The sequence below is a fragment of the Polyodon spathula genome, chromosome 5 (assembly GCF_017654505.1).
Source record: "Polyodon spathula isolate WHYD16114869_AA chromosome 5, ASM1765450v1, whole genome shotgun sequence".
NCBI classification, from domain to species: Eukaryota; Metazoa; Chordata; class Actinopteri; order Acipenseriformes; family Polyodontidae; genus Polyodon; species Polyodon spathula.
In genome coordinates, this window is record NC_054538.1 from 67,155,680 (window position 1) to 67,173,491 (window position 17,812).

A 17,812-nucleotide genomic window follows, 5' to 3' on the forward strand; every position below is an offset into this window, starting at 1 on the left:
GCTATTAAAGTACAATTGTTGCAAATATGATCTTATTTATTTATTCATTTCCCCTTCCTGTTCTTTGTTGTGATGTGTATCATGTTCAATGGTGTTCTACACCACACCAGAGCAGGTGAGGCTAGCAGATAAGGAATGAAGAAGTATTGAAAACAGTGAGCTCAGCTATTGCCAGGGACCGGTTTTTCAGAATTTATAAATGTAATCCAGCAATGGCATTTTTAGAAAAACAAAAAAAACAAAACAGATCAAAACGATCCAGATAAAAGTAATCTCATTCACATAATATAGGATTACAAAATCCAGATTACTTTTATCCAGATTACAAGTTTTGAAAAACCGACCCCAGGGGATTGCAAATATTCTAATAAGGTAAGGGAAATGTAGAAAGAAAATAACCCCAGTGTTTCTTTGACATTTAACTCTCCCTTCAAAGGTATCTGCTCTACTGCTGAAAGGAGAGAAAAATATTGTATTGTTTTTGTTGTAGTGTCTTTCACATAATTCATCTGTAGAAAGGCAAAAATACAGGAAAAGTAAAATAAAAATAAACATTATGCTGAAATGCCAGCATACCCCTTAAAAAGGTTTGCCCTGGCACATTTGCACAGTAAATTGGCAGCTCTCCCAAGCTTTTTCCCATAGCTATACACAATAGTTACAAATTTGATAAACTTTTATAAGGAACCACAAAACAGCTTCAAAGAGCTGAGGGAGGAAGATATTATTGTTACAAAACAACCAAGAGAGGAAGAATAGCAGTAACACTGGGTTCCCAAATAAACGTGCGCTTGTGTTAAATCGTATAGTTTGGTAACACAAGTAAAAAAAAAATCTGCCTGAATAAGGATGTTAACCCATTCTACTATCCTAACAGAAAAAAACACCCCTCTGATCCCCTGAACCCTGATTCAGTCCTGTCTAGTGTTCCATAGTCCTGTGTTCTCTTTCAAGTAAACATGCTAGTCACTGCAGTCTCCTGCAGTGTATTTTTCATTGTAAAATAAAACCACAGTTGTTTTGACATTTCATTTTTTCTTTACTTTTTGTAACATTACTGCCAATGTCAATGTCACTGTCAATGTCAGTGTGCAGTGCTGGTGCTTTGGGCAGGCAACTGTGTCTGGAGGGTTGGAAAGCTTGAACCCTTTCAACGCCCTTTCATGGTTTACAATTACAGTGTGAGATTCAATTGAACTGGCTCTACTTCTACAGTTCTTGTAGGGTAGAAGCGTGCTGATTGCTGCTTTTCATACCAACAGCAGGAGATACAAATAGAGGCGATCATATGTCATACTTCAAATGTTTTTTCCATATATCTGGAAAACCACTTTTCCAGTTGTGATGAAACTTGTTATTAAATTAATTATTAAAATGAATGGAAAGACAACGGGAGGCAGCAATGTCGCAAACTAGTTTATTTTGAAAAGGACACAGCATTCTTTAGTGCTTCACTGGTATGTGTGAGACCAGCTTTCCATATGCAAATGTTCACATTATAAACCTGTCACAGTGAGAAAAAGAACATTACAGTTAAACAGGAAAGATATACAAATTCAGACTGGGATAGGAGGGTTCGTCTGTCATTCTTTTCAATCCAAGTTCTTTCAAACCCTACTGCCTTCCACACTGCAGCCCAGCATCACTGAGCTACTCAAACCCATTGCCTTTCACACTGTGTGTTGGGGGATTGTGACAGAAATAGAATGATTCTTGGTGGTAAATCTCCCTCCCGACCTGTGAAGGCGCTAAGTAAAGGGAACAGAGTACCCTGGACTGGATGGCCTGACAATTCATTCCCAGGGTTAAAGGTAGTCAGTCATCTAGAAAAGAGGTGGAGCTTCGGTGCACTAACTCATCAACCTGGAATGGAAATTATGTGGCAGCCGTGGATTGGAGGAGCGGTTGCAATCGTTTACCAATGGGTCATGAGTGATGGTACAAATAGGGGATGGAGCGATGTGATCTGTTCCTTCGTGGTTAAGGAACGACCCGGAAGGACCAGTGTTTATATATATCGTATTGTGAGTGTTTTGTTTGTTACCTGTTATTTATTAGTAGACAGCTAACACATTCTGGAGCTGTCACCTGGGGCCATCACTAACCCGGACATCACTTCATCTGTATCATGATATAAGTTGTATTTGTACCATGAGCACTACAGCACGCACCCAGGACTGTGTTTGTATATTGTGTGTGCAATTGACCGAGTTTATTATTTGGGACTGCAAACCCTTTATTTAGTCACCAGACTAGGATTATAAAAACAAACATCCTTGTACTTTGTATTCTTGTTGTCTGCCTTTCATTGATAACTGCATCAATCCTGCACCTGCACCCTGTTAACCACTTTGCCACAGGGATTCATTAATTTATTTGTGCCCAGGCTGGTTTCGTGCCAGGCTCCTGGCTGCTGCACACTTCTGTAAAATCCAGCTGCATCACTCCATTCACATTGACAGGCCCTTATCTCTGTGTAATCCTTCCTCTTCAGATTGGAGCCTGCAGTGGAAACAATCCAGTCTGTTTATGGGGGGGGGGGGGGGGGGGGGATTGAAAGGGAGATGGAGAGAAAGTGAAAGATTGCACTTCACAATATCAGCACACCAGAAATTATTTGCCTAAAGGAATTTTTTATTTCTTTTCTTTTTTAACTCTTACTTTGATCTGTTAACCTTGCAACTTTGGGGCCCCTAGCCTGCATTGTGTTGCTGTGGTCAGGGGCCCCTCCTCGGGAGAGGGGAAGTTGGAGAGTTGGAGAGAGAAAGGAATTTTTATTGCCACCAGGGACTGTTTGAAAATAAAAAGTGTCTCAGGATTCTTTCCATTTTTGTAATTCTATTCTTAGAGTCACTTTCCACAGCTCAAACACACACACACACACACACACACACACACACACACACACACACACACACACACACACACACACACACAAACATACGTACAAGCACAGACACACACACACACACACACACTCACACTCACACATTCTCTAGTCTAGCAGAACTTTTTCATCTCTGAAATCATCTTAACTCTAGATCGACCCCTGCAACTGTTTTCAATAGTGCACTCCAGCCCTTAAAAAGCACATACCATCATTGATCTGTACCAACATTGATGCTGAGTTTTTCTGAAATGTTGCTATGTTGCCTCTGGGCACACAGCTGTGTCAAAATGCAAGGAAGCTGAAAAGTGTGCAGTGTATAGAAATGCAACAATGCTTATTTTCCTTATTCCTTATTTTCCCAGTCACAATACAGTCTTACACTCCACCTGGAAGATAAATATACTGCATTATAGCACAAAGAATATTTTAGGTATGTTGCAATATATTGTGTTCCTTTTCCATAATATATAAATGCAATTTATTCTTTTATAGTCACATTTATTTCGCATCTTTTCAAAAATATATATTCAGTGCATATGCAGTATTTTAGCAGCTTTAAATATACTTCTAAATACATTTTAAATATATATTTTTAGGACATGTTGTGCTTTCACAACTCTTCTGCAAACCACCCACCCGGTGATTGCCCCCTGACCTTTGCATGTTGTTGTTTTCCTACCAGTCCCCAAACCAATCAGAACGCCCTGTGCATTTTCAGCTCACAGGAATTGTTTTTTTTTTAGAAATTGTTTTATTTAATTTTATTTTTTCTTATTTTTGTGTTTAAAAACATTCTTTCAGGCTAAACTGTGCTTTGAAAAGTGAAAATAAACTTCTGGAAAAGTTTGCATGAATTTAAAAAAAAGAACAAAACATTCTCTGAAACAGTCCTTAACGTGTGTGAATAACATAAAGTTCAATATTGGTATAGACTACATTATTTGAACCCCTGGGGTCAGTTTAATATAATATAATATTAATATTTCACAGGCCCTGATTCGCACAAATTTTGGTAAAGGTAAAATCAGGAAGCCAGGTTGAGGCATTTGGTGAGCTCAGTGTCCAGGGACAGGGGTCATTCTCCCAACTGGGAAAGATTTAGTGCCGCAACCCTGCTGGCACTGAAATGGTATACAGTAAATTGCAGTTTGCAAGTTGCAGTAGGTGTGTGTGGCAGGGCAAAAGCCCTTCTTGTTTGAATTGTGTGTGTGGGAATGTAAGGTTGGCAGGGACAGCCAACCTGCCAGGTTAGTGTCACGGCCCAAGCCGTTACCAGCAGGAATGAAACAAGGAAGCCCAAGCACTTCTGTGCACGTTTATTAAACAAAACAACAAATAAACAAGCAAACATACTGTGAGTCTGGGCATTCGTTTCACTGTCCAGATACAAACACCGCTCCGTTTCACTCAGATAACCCCCTCTCCCCACACAAAGGAGTTCCCCTCCTGTTAATACAGGTGGCCATGCCCCAATTTGCACTCAATTGCCTAATTAGGGAATGGCCACACCTGTGATTGTTGGCAGGGGCAGATTTAACCCCATCCCTGCCAACCTTACATTCCCACACACACTATTCTAACAAGCAGGGCTTTTGCCCTGTCACAGGGTGCAATGATTTATTGCGTGTTAATGATTTGTGATACCCTCTTTACATGATATATCATATCGTGCTAAAGGAATGTATCGTTTGTAAAGTGATACAGGAACAAAAGCACAAAAGAGCTCATTGAAGTTCACCAGATGGAACTTGAATAACTAATTTGTATGCTTTATAGTTGGTATAGTTTGTTTTCTAACAGAATACTCCATCGTTAAGTGATCATTTAGATCTACACAGTAAATGGAAATGCATGACAGGTCAAATCTTTGCACTCTTTGTTGTGTATAAGGTTCCCTGACAGCTCAATATTTACTGTAAATGACATATACACAGTATTGTATGCACACACATTTTGAAAATCAACTGCCTTCAATAATCACAACAAAGGGGTTAACATGAAGGTGCGGATTGTTATTGGAACATTTTGGTTCTTTTTTTTTAAACTTGTTTGCATTTCCTTGTTTTGTTTTGTGTTGGTTTGGTTGTGACTGAGACTGTCTCCTCACATAAGATGAACCGATACAGTAATATAACCACAGAGACACTTCTTGGACAATGATCCTTATCTCTTAAAAGAGGGCTTGTGAGGTTGTCATTAATCCCATCTCTCTAATGGACGATATAAATGCAGACTGAATCCTCAATGTTCATACTGATTGGAGAGGCAAGCGCTGTGGTAAGTACAGGTCTTATGTCAGTATTATTAACTCATCCATTGCAGGTTCTCCATACACCAAAGCAGTGTAAAAAACACCATTCCTAGCTGACATTTTACTGCTTTCTTCAATAAGTCTGACTGTCCAGTTTATTTACAATCTGGCTGGCCTCTGCATTGAGCCAGACTGGAAAACCATATTTGGAGAAAATTCAGAAAAGAACATCTAATCCCAAGGCTAAAGGATATTACAAGTCAAAATAACATAAGAAGGAGGAAGCCGTAATTAATCATCCGGTTCCTCAAAGTATTCGGGGTGGGGTGGGCGAGTGGAATGGGTATGGGTACCCCTTATACCACCCCTTGTAGTTGAGAGATAGCTGCTTGTAATCCAAAGGCTTTATCTCTCTCACACACATTCACTGGACAACACAGGGAGACAGGTGCAGATTTGCATATCTTTGCAACCTGCTGCCTTTAGCTCGAGGCCAAGGACACAGCCTCACCTGCCCTGCCAGACAGCAACATCTGTCCTCGGCCTAGGTTACTGAATGTTAAATTTGCATCTTACACAAAAAAGCTTTTAAAATAATACAGGTTTTTAAAGCCACAGGCAATGACGTAAGAACAGGAAAATGTGCTTGGACATTTCCATTTCAGATGCATGTTTGAATAAAACATGCAATTAGCGCAGCATTATTTTTTACAGGACTGCAGTGATAGGCGCAGAATGCATTTCATGATTAAGTGTTTAAAGTTAATGTAGAAATAAATACAAAAGGAAACTAATGCAGTACATCACGTCAAAGAGCTCTAGGGTTTTTATTTTCACTTAGGCAATGTTTGATATAGTTTCATATTGAAAGTGAATGCAGACTCATGGTGATATTCCGAGTGGAATATTTTACTTTCAAAAGCTTTTTTTGTGAATAAATAACCTTATTGTCTTTATAACTGAATTTCTACACAAGATGTATAGCAATGCAGTTGGCTGGGTCGCCACACAGCAACCCCCCCCACCACCTAGTTCCTTCGTCCCTGAGGGAACACAAAGTGTCAGAAGCAACCCGGTGGCCTATGTTGTCTTCCATGCCACTGTCCCTGAAAGCCTGGAGGGCTCCCACCGGCCTCAGGAATGGGCAGAGACACAGGGCTGGTTGGCTGGAAGAGGGGACGGGGCTGGCAGGCTGGGACGGGGGGACAGGGCTGGCAATCTGGCACGAGGGGACTGTGTTGGCAGGATTGGACGAGGGGACATGGCTGGTAGGCTGGGATGTGGGGGACAGGGCTGGCAGGCTGGGACGAGGGGACAGGGCTGGCAATCTGGGACAAGGAGACAGGGCTGGCAGGCTGGGACAAGGAGACAGGGCTAGAGGGCTGTGACAAGGGGACAGGGCTGGAGGGCTGGGATTAGGGGACAGGGCTGGCAGGCTGGGACGAGGTGTGGGCAGGTAAGGGTGACAGAGGACCACTGGCTGGCACCTCAGATGTAGGTTGGCTGGAATGGCGCCCTAAGTAGAGAGCCAGCCAGTCTCGGTGCAGACAGCAGATGGATCTGGTAAACCACCTCCCCCAGGCGATCCAGTGGCTCTCCAGCTTTGGGCAACTGCCTCTTTTTCGTTGAGGGCTTGTCACAAAGACAGCCGGAGTGGGTGGTGTCAGACCAGAAGCAGGAAAACAAACAATTTTGGATCTTGGTCTCGCTCAGCATTTAATGAATTAACAGACAGACAGAAAATAAACGGTTGGAACAATTACAAAAACACAGGACACGGCACTGGTAGCCAAAATAAACAGAAACAAAAACGGACTAAACTTAACAAAATGGTGCACGGACAGACACGGTGAGTTTTGAACACACAAGTATCATGCTGGTCCCACCAGCACGCAATAGCAATTGTAATTCTCCTACTCTCTCGTTCTCCACTCACCGAACACCCAACCACGAGTATGTGAAAATGTGCATCTATATATACTGTTGTGCTGGGATTCAATTACTAATTAATTATTCACTTGAATCCCAGCATGTGAATTAATAAAGTGCAATTCCCCATGCTCACATATTATTACATTTTACTTGCACGTGAAGTGCTGTGCAATCCTCGTGCCTAAATACACATATACATTTTAAACACTCATGTTACACAGAACCATTTATATCCCGTGTACCAATGACTATACACCAACATTTAAACACACCACACGCAACACATAACAGATAATATACACAGGGGCGGGCACTTTGTCACAGGGCTGCATACCCACACTTGCTCTCCGACGATGAAGTGGCGCCCCTCTGCCTGGATGTTGTAATTTCTCCTCTGCTGGACTCCAGCGGCCTGCTGTTACTCCCGCTCAAAATTGTGTGTCGTCTCCATGCGTTCCTGCAGTCATTGGGTGTACTCCGGAATTGGGGGTGCAGTGGGGGTGTCTGGGTGTCTGAGTGTCAGCTCCGTCGGGGTTTGAAGCTCCCAACCGAGCAAGAGGAGGGCAGGTGTGCAGGGGGTGGATTCCTGGACGGCGGTGCGGCTTAGTCCAAGTACACAGCCCTAGTCCCAAAGGGCATCACAGTGAACTGCCACAACCCTTGACCGATGGAGAAGCCGGTCCTGGGACAAGCTGACAAGAAGAGAGTAATCAGCAATATCCGCTACAGAGATTCAGCGAGGGGAACCACCTCGACCCTGCGATCAGGTCTAGTGACTCGACCTGGTCGCAGAGGTAGGAGTCCTTTGCAGTGATGTCTTTCAGTTGCCTGTAATCATCACTTGCCGTCCTTCTTAATCACCATGCCCACAGGGGATGACCAGGGGCTATCAGTTGGCTCGCAGTCCCTGCGGCTCTCATGTCCATCTCAATCTGGTCTGCAGCCCCCTGACGAGCTAGCAGCATGCGGTAGGGCGGTGCTTGACAGGTCGGGCGTTGCTGGTCTCAATCTGGTGTTGCACTAAGTGTGGCCTCCCTACGTCCTCTGAAGTAGTTTCGAAATCATGTCAAAACTTGAATAACAGCCCCTCACAGTTGTTGTGCTAGACTATGGACACCATGGCCCTGATAGGGTCCTCTGCAGTCAGCGGAATCAGGACCTGGAGGGGGAGAAGGAAACCTGGAAGAGAATAAGAAGAAACAGGGTCAGCTTAGCCCCGGGCAAAGGGGGGGAGGGGCTCCATGGTTCCTCTGTGTCGGTGGCCCCGGCTGAGGATGCGGGACGTCAAGTAATGGCTTTCACTCATGGCACGTTGGCTGACTCCAGCTCAGGTGAGGGGGTAGCCCTGGGGAGGGCTGAGGTCCCTGGGGCTGTTACCTGTTGAGGAGGGGCGTCCCTCCCCTGGAGTCGAAAGGGGCAAGCTCGGACCCCTCCTTAAATACAATGTCCCGGACTGCAGGTCTAATTGCCCTCCCATGTAGTGGAGTAAGTCCAATCCCAAGATGCATGGGTCCTGCACCTCGGTGACCCAGACTGGGTGGAACTCCCTGTATAGATGGAGTAGCGCAAGGCTCGAAGCTTAGCCACCTTTTATTTTCTGGTTGTTTTTGTACAGTGTTTGTTTTGCATTAATGTATTCACGTGTACCATTTTTAGTACCCTAGTGGCGGCCACCAACCACTGCAACTGCCTGCAACCCGTGTAAATAATAAAACCTGGACGCCCGAGTGGCGTTTTGACTTGCTGCAGAGATGGAAATAAGACTCCTATCACATAGCAGTTTCACCCATTCCAGGTTTTAATACAAGCTTGATTAGCCGCAGTGTGTATGTAATAAGGTAAGGTTTGCCTTATTAAACTGATAAGCTCCTTTCACACTGGCACTCCTACCCAGGACTGGATCCTGGTTCTGGCTACCCAGGTTGCGTAGTGTGAAACCACGTACCTGGTCTGACCCCACCTCAGGATGTGGGTCGACATGCTTTGACCTGGGTAGCGCGAGACAAAATGCATGACAGTCGTTCTTAAGCCGAAGAAATAACAGTCACGCCTGTGTGAACGCTTCACTTCCGCTAGGAATATTTTTGTTTATTCTGTTTATCCATATTTCTGTTGCTTGAGTCACACCATGAGCAAGACTGCAGCAGGGATGAAGAAACATTTGCTGTAATCAACATTTGGACTGACAGTTCAATACAGAGACGCTTGTATGGAACCTCCATAACAAGCTGCTTCCAGGGCATTGATATATCGCATTGTGTACTTGTGTCTATCACCCAGGTCAACCCTGCTTGACACAGCGTCCTGGCCCGGGTAGGTTCTGACCCAGGTAGATCATGCCAGTGTGAAAAGGGCTATAGTGAAACCAGGAGTGGGCCAAACTGCTAAGCAATGGGAGTTTTATTTCCATCCCTGTAATAGGACAGAGAATAAAACACATCTATGTGACTTAACAGATTTAAATTTGAATTAGTCTTATGGACAAACATGGGGGTTTCATGTTGGAATATTCTTTAAACATTTAAATGCATATTCGATTATTCTTTCATTTCGAATTAGCTGGAAAATCAAAGTATAATTTCTACCATAATACAGTAAAAAAATCCTACGTTAAAACTGGTAACCCATCAAATTATCTATCTAGGACCGTGAAACGCCTTTCTGTACAGTAGAACAGTAGAATGTGTGTTATTATTATTATTGATGCAATTTATACACTAGGTTCCTCTGCATTATCGTTATGTTACAGCCGTTTATAAATTATGTTATAGGAACAAATGTGAACATGGTCCTTTTTAGCACCGAGTACATTACAAGAGTTTGGTTCAATATTCGATTACTTGTCCCTCCACTAATTCGCCCCAACCCCAATCCACAGACGTGTTACTGAAGAGTGGATACTCGACAAGGATTTAATCAGATCGTAAGACTGCCAGGCAGAGCGGGTTCAGTAAAGAGCTCAGCCAGGGAAAAATCCGGCTTAGAAAAATGTGAAACCCCAGAAGAAAGAAACGGAGAGCTTCAGTCAAATCCTGCTGTGTGCGAGGGATCAGCGGTACTAGCGGTAAAATAAATCTGAAAAGCGAGAATTAGAATTAATATTTCATACATTGTACCATTTGTATACCAAAAAAAAAAAAAAAATACACAGTGACACGCTAACAATGTCAACTTTTTCATTCATCGTTTGGCACAAGACACATAAAGACAGGCATCCCTGACGCCGCTGCCTGTAAATTGGCAAGCGGGTTAAAGTTGAAAGTTCAGGGCTGACATCCCTAAAATGGCAGCTGCTGGTACTAGTAGAAGCTCGAACTAGTTAATGCATGTTTTATTTGTATAATGTACGTTTCTGCTAAACTAAAACTCCGGGAAAATGTCGTAGCTGTCAAATCCAGGGGTGGGTTATTCGTCAAGTATTTTTTTGTTTTTATTTTATTTTATTTGTAATTCCATTCCCTCACCCGTGTTTTCACTTTCGTTGTCGTCACTGACTAATATTTGCTACAACAGTTGCTGCTGTTTATCAGGACAGAGCTGTTTTTTTTTCACGCAGGTGAGAAAAAAAAAAAAAAATCTTTTTTTTTTTCAATTTTAATAACGATGCTAATAACACTGTATTGCTTTACGTTTCTTGTTTTTATGTGTTGTTCAGTTGTCACTGCTTGCTGTGTGTTATGTGTATCTCGTCTTAACGTAACTCGCGCTGTAGATATTGTGTATATAGTATTTTGCAGCTCTCTAGTTTATATTACTGTATTGCTATGAATGTATAAACCGAAAACGTGCAAGTCATTCAAGAGTTAGCTTCCATTTGAATCCGGCCACTCCTCCTAGCAGCTGAGACATACCTCCTTTCATCGCTGCTGTCAGCCTTAGGGCCTAGTAGAAGCACGACTCGTTTCAAAGTGTTTCTTTACTGGGGTTTTTTTTTTTTTGGCAATATGTTTAAATAACAGATAGATGGGTGTCATCAAATTTGGACCAAAAAAAAAAAAAGGCATAGCAATTCTCTTTGCGAAATGAAACACTTGTTCTCGCAGGGTGGCGAGGGTGTGGAATGGGTTACCTGTATAGTGTTTATGCGAAATTGATCCACTTGACAGAGTTTTGAGATCAGTCATTCTAAGAAAAATGATGGCGTCCTCTTGTTCAACTAGTGTTTTTTATTGTATTTGTTGCAACTGTATTACACAGTAAAATACATTTTGCCGTAATATATTCATTATAACTCATTTTAAGTATTCTCGGGTGCTTATGCTTGAGTCAACTGTATTCTTTAGTTGGTTGTAAATGAAATATTTATACACTTTACTGTTACTATGATGTGCAGTCAAGGTTTTTGATTGGTGTGCTTGCAGCTGTGAACAGAATCTAGTTTCCGACCTGCAGTACCTGTTACCCGAGTGGGTCTCTCTCCAGTACATATAAACGCAGGGGCCAGGGCAGTGGTTGGCTATAGGATTTGTGTTGTGGTGAACAAACCTTTTCTGTGTTCATGTTTGGCACAAAGGGTGTTCAGAGATGCCCTTTAGATTACATTCATGTCATTTGTGGGAGTAGTTCAAAATGTAGGGTTAAAGGTTAATGCACTCAAATCATTTCATATAATTAATTAGTGCAGGGAGAAATGTCAGAATATTCGAACAAATATTTTTGACTTGTATTCGGATACAAAAATCAGTTGCACGCATTCGCTAGAAATGACAAAAATAGCGTGGAATTATTTACCGCCTCACCAGAAGTTGCGCGACAGTTTTAAGAATGACAAATAAAAAAGAGCTCTGTGTGATATGTGATATATATGTATACACACACACACACACACAGTGCCATGAAAAGTGTTTGCCCCCTGTCTGATTGTCTACATTTTTGTACATTTTTCATATTAAACTTGGTCAGATCTTTTTGTGGGTTGTAGTAGTATATAGAGGGAATGACACCGAAGTTTGGTGCTTTTTTCATTTGTTTGCTGTGAAAGGTAATCAAACATGCAATCTTCAAGTGTGAAAAAGTTACTGCCCCCCTAGTTAACTCAACCCAATTAAAGGGATAATTAGGGTCAACTGTTTGAATACTTTGGTTAACAATCAGGCCTGATTTGGGCCAGCCCTGCCCAATATAAATCTGACTAACTTTGGCCCTTACCATCAGAGAGAAGATGGCAGCATACAGGCCCTAGAGGCATATCATGCCACGATCAATAGAAATTCCTGAAGACTTCCGGAAAAAAGTTATTGATGCCTACCAGTCTGGAAAGATTACAAAGCCATTTCTAAGGCTCTAGGGCTCCACCAAACCACAGTCACAGCCATATTGTCCAAATGGAGAACGTTTGGGACAGTAGTGAATCTTCCCAGGAGTGGCCGTCCTGCCAAAATCTTTCCAAGAGCAAGTAGTAAAATCGTCCAGGAAGTTACAAAGAACTCTAGAACAACAGCCAGGGATCTGCAGGCCTCTCTTACCTTGGCTAAGGTCAGTGTTCATGACTCCACCATCAGAAAGACAATGGGCAAAAATGGGATTCATGGCAGAGTAGCAAGGCAGAAACCACAGCTCACTAAGAAGAACATGAATCCTCGTCTCAAGTTTGCCAAAAAGCACCTGGATCATCCTCAAGAGTTCTGGAACAATGTTCTATGGACAGATGAACCAAAAGTGGAACTTTTTGGCCAACATGGGCCCCGTTATGTCTGGCAAAAACCAAACACTGCATTCTACAATAAGAACCTCATACCAACGGTCAAGCATGGTGGTGGTAGTGTCATGATTTGGGGATGCTTTGCTGCATCACGAACTGGACGACTTGGCATCTTTGAAGGAACCGTGAATTCTGCTATGTGTCAGAGAATTCTACAGGAGAATGTCATCCGTCCATGAGCTGAAGCTGAAGCGCAGCTGGGTCATGCACCAAGACAGTGATCCGAAACAAACAAGCAAGTCTACATCAGAATGGTTGAAGAACAAGGAATTTAAAGTTTTGAATTTTGGAATGGCCTAGTCAAAGTCCAGATGTAAACCTCATTGAGATGTTGTGTCAGGAGCTGAAACAAGCAGTTTATGCTCGAAAACCCACAAATGTCACTGAGTTGAAGTTCTGCATGAAGGAGTGGGCCAAAATTCCTCCACGGTGCTGTAAGAGACTGATCAATAACTACAGGAAGTGTTTGGTTGCAGTTATTGCTGCTAAAGGTGGCTTAACCAGTTATTGAGTCTAAGGGGGTGATTACCTTTTCACACGGGGGCATTGGGTGTTGCATAACTTTCTTTAATAGATAAATGAAATAAGCATAAAAATTTGGGGTTATTTGTTTACTCAGGATCCCTTTTATCTAATATTAGATTTTGGTTGAAGATCTGATAACATTGTGTCAGAAATATGCAAAAATGCAGAAAATCAGACAGGGCAAATACTTTCACGGCACTAATATATATATATATATATATATATTTTAACCCACACACAGCAGCTTTCGAGCCTCTATTTAAACGTTTTAGACAGCAAAAAGTAAACAAACCAGATTATGCGTGCGCGCATGTAGTGATCTACAGGGAATGCCATCTGGATTAAAAAAGCGTTGTATTGCTTTAGAGTGAGTCAGAATCTCATGGGACAGAAAAAGGCAAGCACGTCATTCTGAAATGCCTGGCTTAAACAGTGCCCAACTTGCTGGAAATGTTGTGTATTGATTTTTATATAGATTGTAGATATATATATATTTGCGATTGCGACTTTCTGTTATAGGGAATGTAATAAACAAGAACCAAAAAAGTGAGAAGTGACATTTACCCTCGACTACACAACTGGGTAGACAGGCAGCCGTTGATTCCGCTGCTCTCCTCTGGTACTGTACAGGAGAATGGAGAGAGACAATGGTGACGTCTCTGAAAGTGTGTCTGGAGAACTGTTGCCCTGAGGCCTCTATAGGATGAGACTTGGAAGGTTTGCAGTGAGCACAATGACAGTAAACGTGCTCAGATTACAGGTCACCGGCGTGGAAATTTGTTTAGTTACACAACATTACAATGTTTTGGAAAGTAGCATAAAGTGTTATGGTTGTGACTTTGACTCTGGGTCAAGGTTTGACTGTCACGTCTCCTGCAGTGCTGACTCTGCAGGGCTCCGCTGAGTTGCAGCGTCTCCCTTTCCCACTGTGCCCAGTGTTTTCCATTGTGCTGTTTAAAATCAGGGCAGCTCCACCCGAGTCCCCTGACAGTCTTTTGGTTGCCAGTGCTATGCTTACTGTAGGTGATATGGTGCATGTGGTGAGGGTTGCCAGGATCTTGGAGAACCAGACACAAGTACTTTGAGCAGTGGGAGACGAATCGTCAAAGGCATACATACATTTTTTGTTAGTTCCACAACTTTTTTTTTTTATTTCGCAGTGTGGCAGGGCAGGGGTCCTGCATATGTCATTTGTAAATTGTATGTTTTTGCATAGAAAAAGTATGTTCTAAATAGGGCAGGGTTGAGGTTAGAATCCCCTCCCAGCTAAAACATGTGTAGAATATGGCTAGGTGATAACTGGCTAACTGATGATCAATTACACCTGTCCACATGCTGTAAAAGAGGAGCTGGGAGACACTGTCCAGCATTGAGCTAGCGTTTGTTTGGGTGCGGTTGTTGATTTGTATTTTTGTTTGTTTAAACCTTTTTTGTTTCTTTAATTGTTTGTTAATAAAAGTGTGGTACCAAACGCTTTGAACTGCAATCTCCTGCTTCCTGCCTCTGCTACATTATTCCCACTGGCAGCCTTGACCGCAACGCTACCGTTCCTCATGCAGTCATGCACTCGGCCAGGGTATTGCACATTTTACTGGCGTTTTTGTGGTGTGGATTAAAGAGCAACTTGATAGGGGTGTGACATATCACAGTCGTCGTGTGTTCTCCTTCCAGTTTAGATCTACTTTGTAAATCACTTTGTTCTTTTAGTCATCGCACCCTAGTCCCTTTTTAAAACGTTTGATGATCCCTGTGGTCTCAGGCACGCATTCAGATGGTACAGCAGAGCGTAAGCATTAACCATCTACCCCCAGTGTTTGTATGAAATACTACATTCCTTCCCGATGCATTTCTAACACCCACTAGGGGCAGAGGTGAGGGACGGCAGATTAATGTTACACTCCACTGTACCATTTGAATTTAGAGTTACTGTAAGATATGCTTTGATGCCACGTGTGCTTTAAACTGAATTTTAAAAAGTCATTGATGTTCTGACTGAAGTGCAAAATAATGTATCAAAGTTAAGGTGGTCGAGAAGTGAGATAGCAAATCTACACAGAGATGTAGCTGCAACCGGGACTGAAGTGGGGTGGTAACATCTTTAAAAAAAGAAAACAACCAAAAAAAAACAGGCATTTAGAGCATCTGCTGGGAGTTACATTTCGTACCAGAAATTACTATTAATATAATTTGTTTGTTTGTTGGTTAAAGCAAGGTCCTGGTGAATGTCACCCAGTGACGCTTAGTTAGTGCTGGGACAAATATCCGAATATTCAAACAAATATTTTTTGACATGTATTTGGATACAAAAATCAGATGTTCGTATTCGCTACAAATAACAAAAATACCTTGCAATTATTTAATGTAATATATATATATATATATATATATATATATATATATATATATATATATATATATATATATATATATATATATATATATATAATACACAATCAACACAGCAGCTCTTAAGCCTCTATTTAAAAGTCTTAGACAGCAAAAAGTAAACAAACTAGATTATGCACGCATGCATAGTGATCTCTATGGAAAGCCATCTGGGACAAAAATATGTGGTGCTGCTTTAGAGCCAGAATCTCATGGGACAGAAAAAAAAGGCAAGCACATCATTCTGAAATACCTTGCTTAAACAGTACTAAACTTCCTGAAAATGTTGTGTAGTGATTTTTATATTAACTAAATGTATATATTATATATGTTTTGTTGTGACTTTGTCATGTGGAATGTAATAAACGAAAACCAAAACGGTGGGTTTTTTTCCCCTTCACATTACAACGCCATTTCCACGTTTTGTTTTATTTGAAGTGTTGTTTAAAGTTAAATTTCAGTTTTAGTTTGCTTGTTCAGTTACAAAAAGACACAAGTAAACCTCTTGTTTTTAAAATGGGTTGATGGCCACTGAAGAAATGGCAATGGCAAGGAGTGAAAAAAAAATACAAATAAAATGCGTTGTCATCTTTATGTACTATTTATTTCGTGAAATAATTAAAACAACGTTTAAGTTGAACTTCTTTTGGGCATGCATTGTTTTGTAGTTAATTCAATGGCGTAAAGTAAGTTCTACACAACTTTATTCTTTACTCTTGGGATATTTTTCTATTTTAATGTGTTGTAAGGTTTTGCTGTAAAATAAAGGCACACACACATGGGCCACGGCCACACGCATTGCCGCTGCTGCTATGCTGTCTCTGCCTGCGTTCCGAGCAAAATAATGGCTTTTATTACTTTTTGAAAACAAGCGAATATTTAAATTGAACAAATGTCCAAACATAAAACTCCTGTGTTTGTCCCAGCACTACACTTAATTGCAAAGAAAATATAAACAGAAAGGCCTTTGTTTCTGTTTTATGCTGGTTTACTTATAGAATCCATTTCCCAGATATAAATAGATTAAATGCTAAGGTAAAACAGAACTGTTGCTGCACTGATAATATTGTAAGTGTCGCTGACTTGTGAGTATCGACATTCACCAGAACTCCATGTATTTGCCCTGGATGCAGCTTTGTCTGTGTGTAGATTTGCTACTTCTTTGCACTTCTTGGTCACCGTACAGAGTGACTGTGAACAACAAGATGATGATGTGTACTTTGGTTTATAATCACTAGCTATAAACATGAACAACCTATTAATCACCGGGATAAAACAAAGCTGTATATTGTACCGCTACAAATAAGTCGTTGATACAATCTACTGTAGGTAGATTCGCTGGGACTGGTAAAATGCTCCAATGCAAATCTAGCTGTAGCTTTTCCCCACAACCCTGAACCCAACTAAAAGCACAAGCATTATACAGGCAAGCTGTGAATGAAATTAGAAGGAAGTATCACTATAATGTGTGATTTACTTTTTTGTTTTCTGTATTTTATGGTAACACTTTTTTCATTGTAATTGTGTACTTGGTAAGTTCCCCCACTTTTGCAAAGCACATACAGCTTTTCACATGAAGCCAGCAAGTCATTCACATGTTAGAAGAGTCATGGAAACAAACAAACATCTAGACGTCTGTACTGGAATATGTATGGTAGTAGCATAGGTCTGCTATGATTTGAGAGAGAAGGGGTCAACAATGCACATTGTCTAAGCACTTTAATCTCAAGGATCCTGTAGAAAAGTCTTCTCACGGATGGGGAGGGGTATGGACGAGTACAGAGCTGTGAAGCAGTGCTGCAGGAGAATGAAATGAAAAGCTGGGGGAGCATGTCCTGATCACAGCAGATTATTCAGCAATTCATTAGTAAGTTACTCTTAATACCAAGAAAGAACTGCTTGAAGAGTATTTCTGTATATAAAATAATCAGATTGAAGTAGTTCATTTTGCCTTGCTTTTTGATGCAGTCTTTGTTCTGTAGTCGCTACTCCATTGATACGCTGTGAAAACTAATTTTGTCTTAAGGCAGTACACACTCCACCTCACTCATCCATTCCCAGAGAAGCATCAGGCTTCCTTCTCTTCAGACTCGTCTGTCGTACAGTGTCATCGAGGAAGAAGAGGCTG

The 17,812-nt window shown here is 41.5% G+C and overlaps 1 protein-coding gene across 3 annotated transcripts in view; it reads left to right on the forward strand.

Annotated features, from left to right (window-relative positions):
- The first annotated feature begins 4,973 nt into the window (after nt 1–4,973).
- Nucleotides 4,974–17,812, forward strand: part of LOC121316203 (lysocardiolipin acyltransferase 1-like) — a 66,576-nt gene continuing 53,737 nt past the window's right edge. Inside the window, exon 1 of one of the 3 annotated variants that reach the window (XM_041251093.1) lies at nt 4,974–5,167. In XM_041251093.1, coding sequence (XP_041107027.1) covers nt 5,117–5,167 — 51 coding nt within the window. In that variant the 5' untranslated portion in view covers nt 4,974–5,116. Of the gene's footprint in view, nt 5,168–10,350; nt 10,630–17,812 lie in introns of those variants that run through there. The other 2 variants (XM_041251094.1, XM_041251097.1) reach the window with 2 other exon arrangements.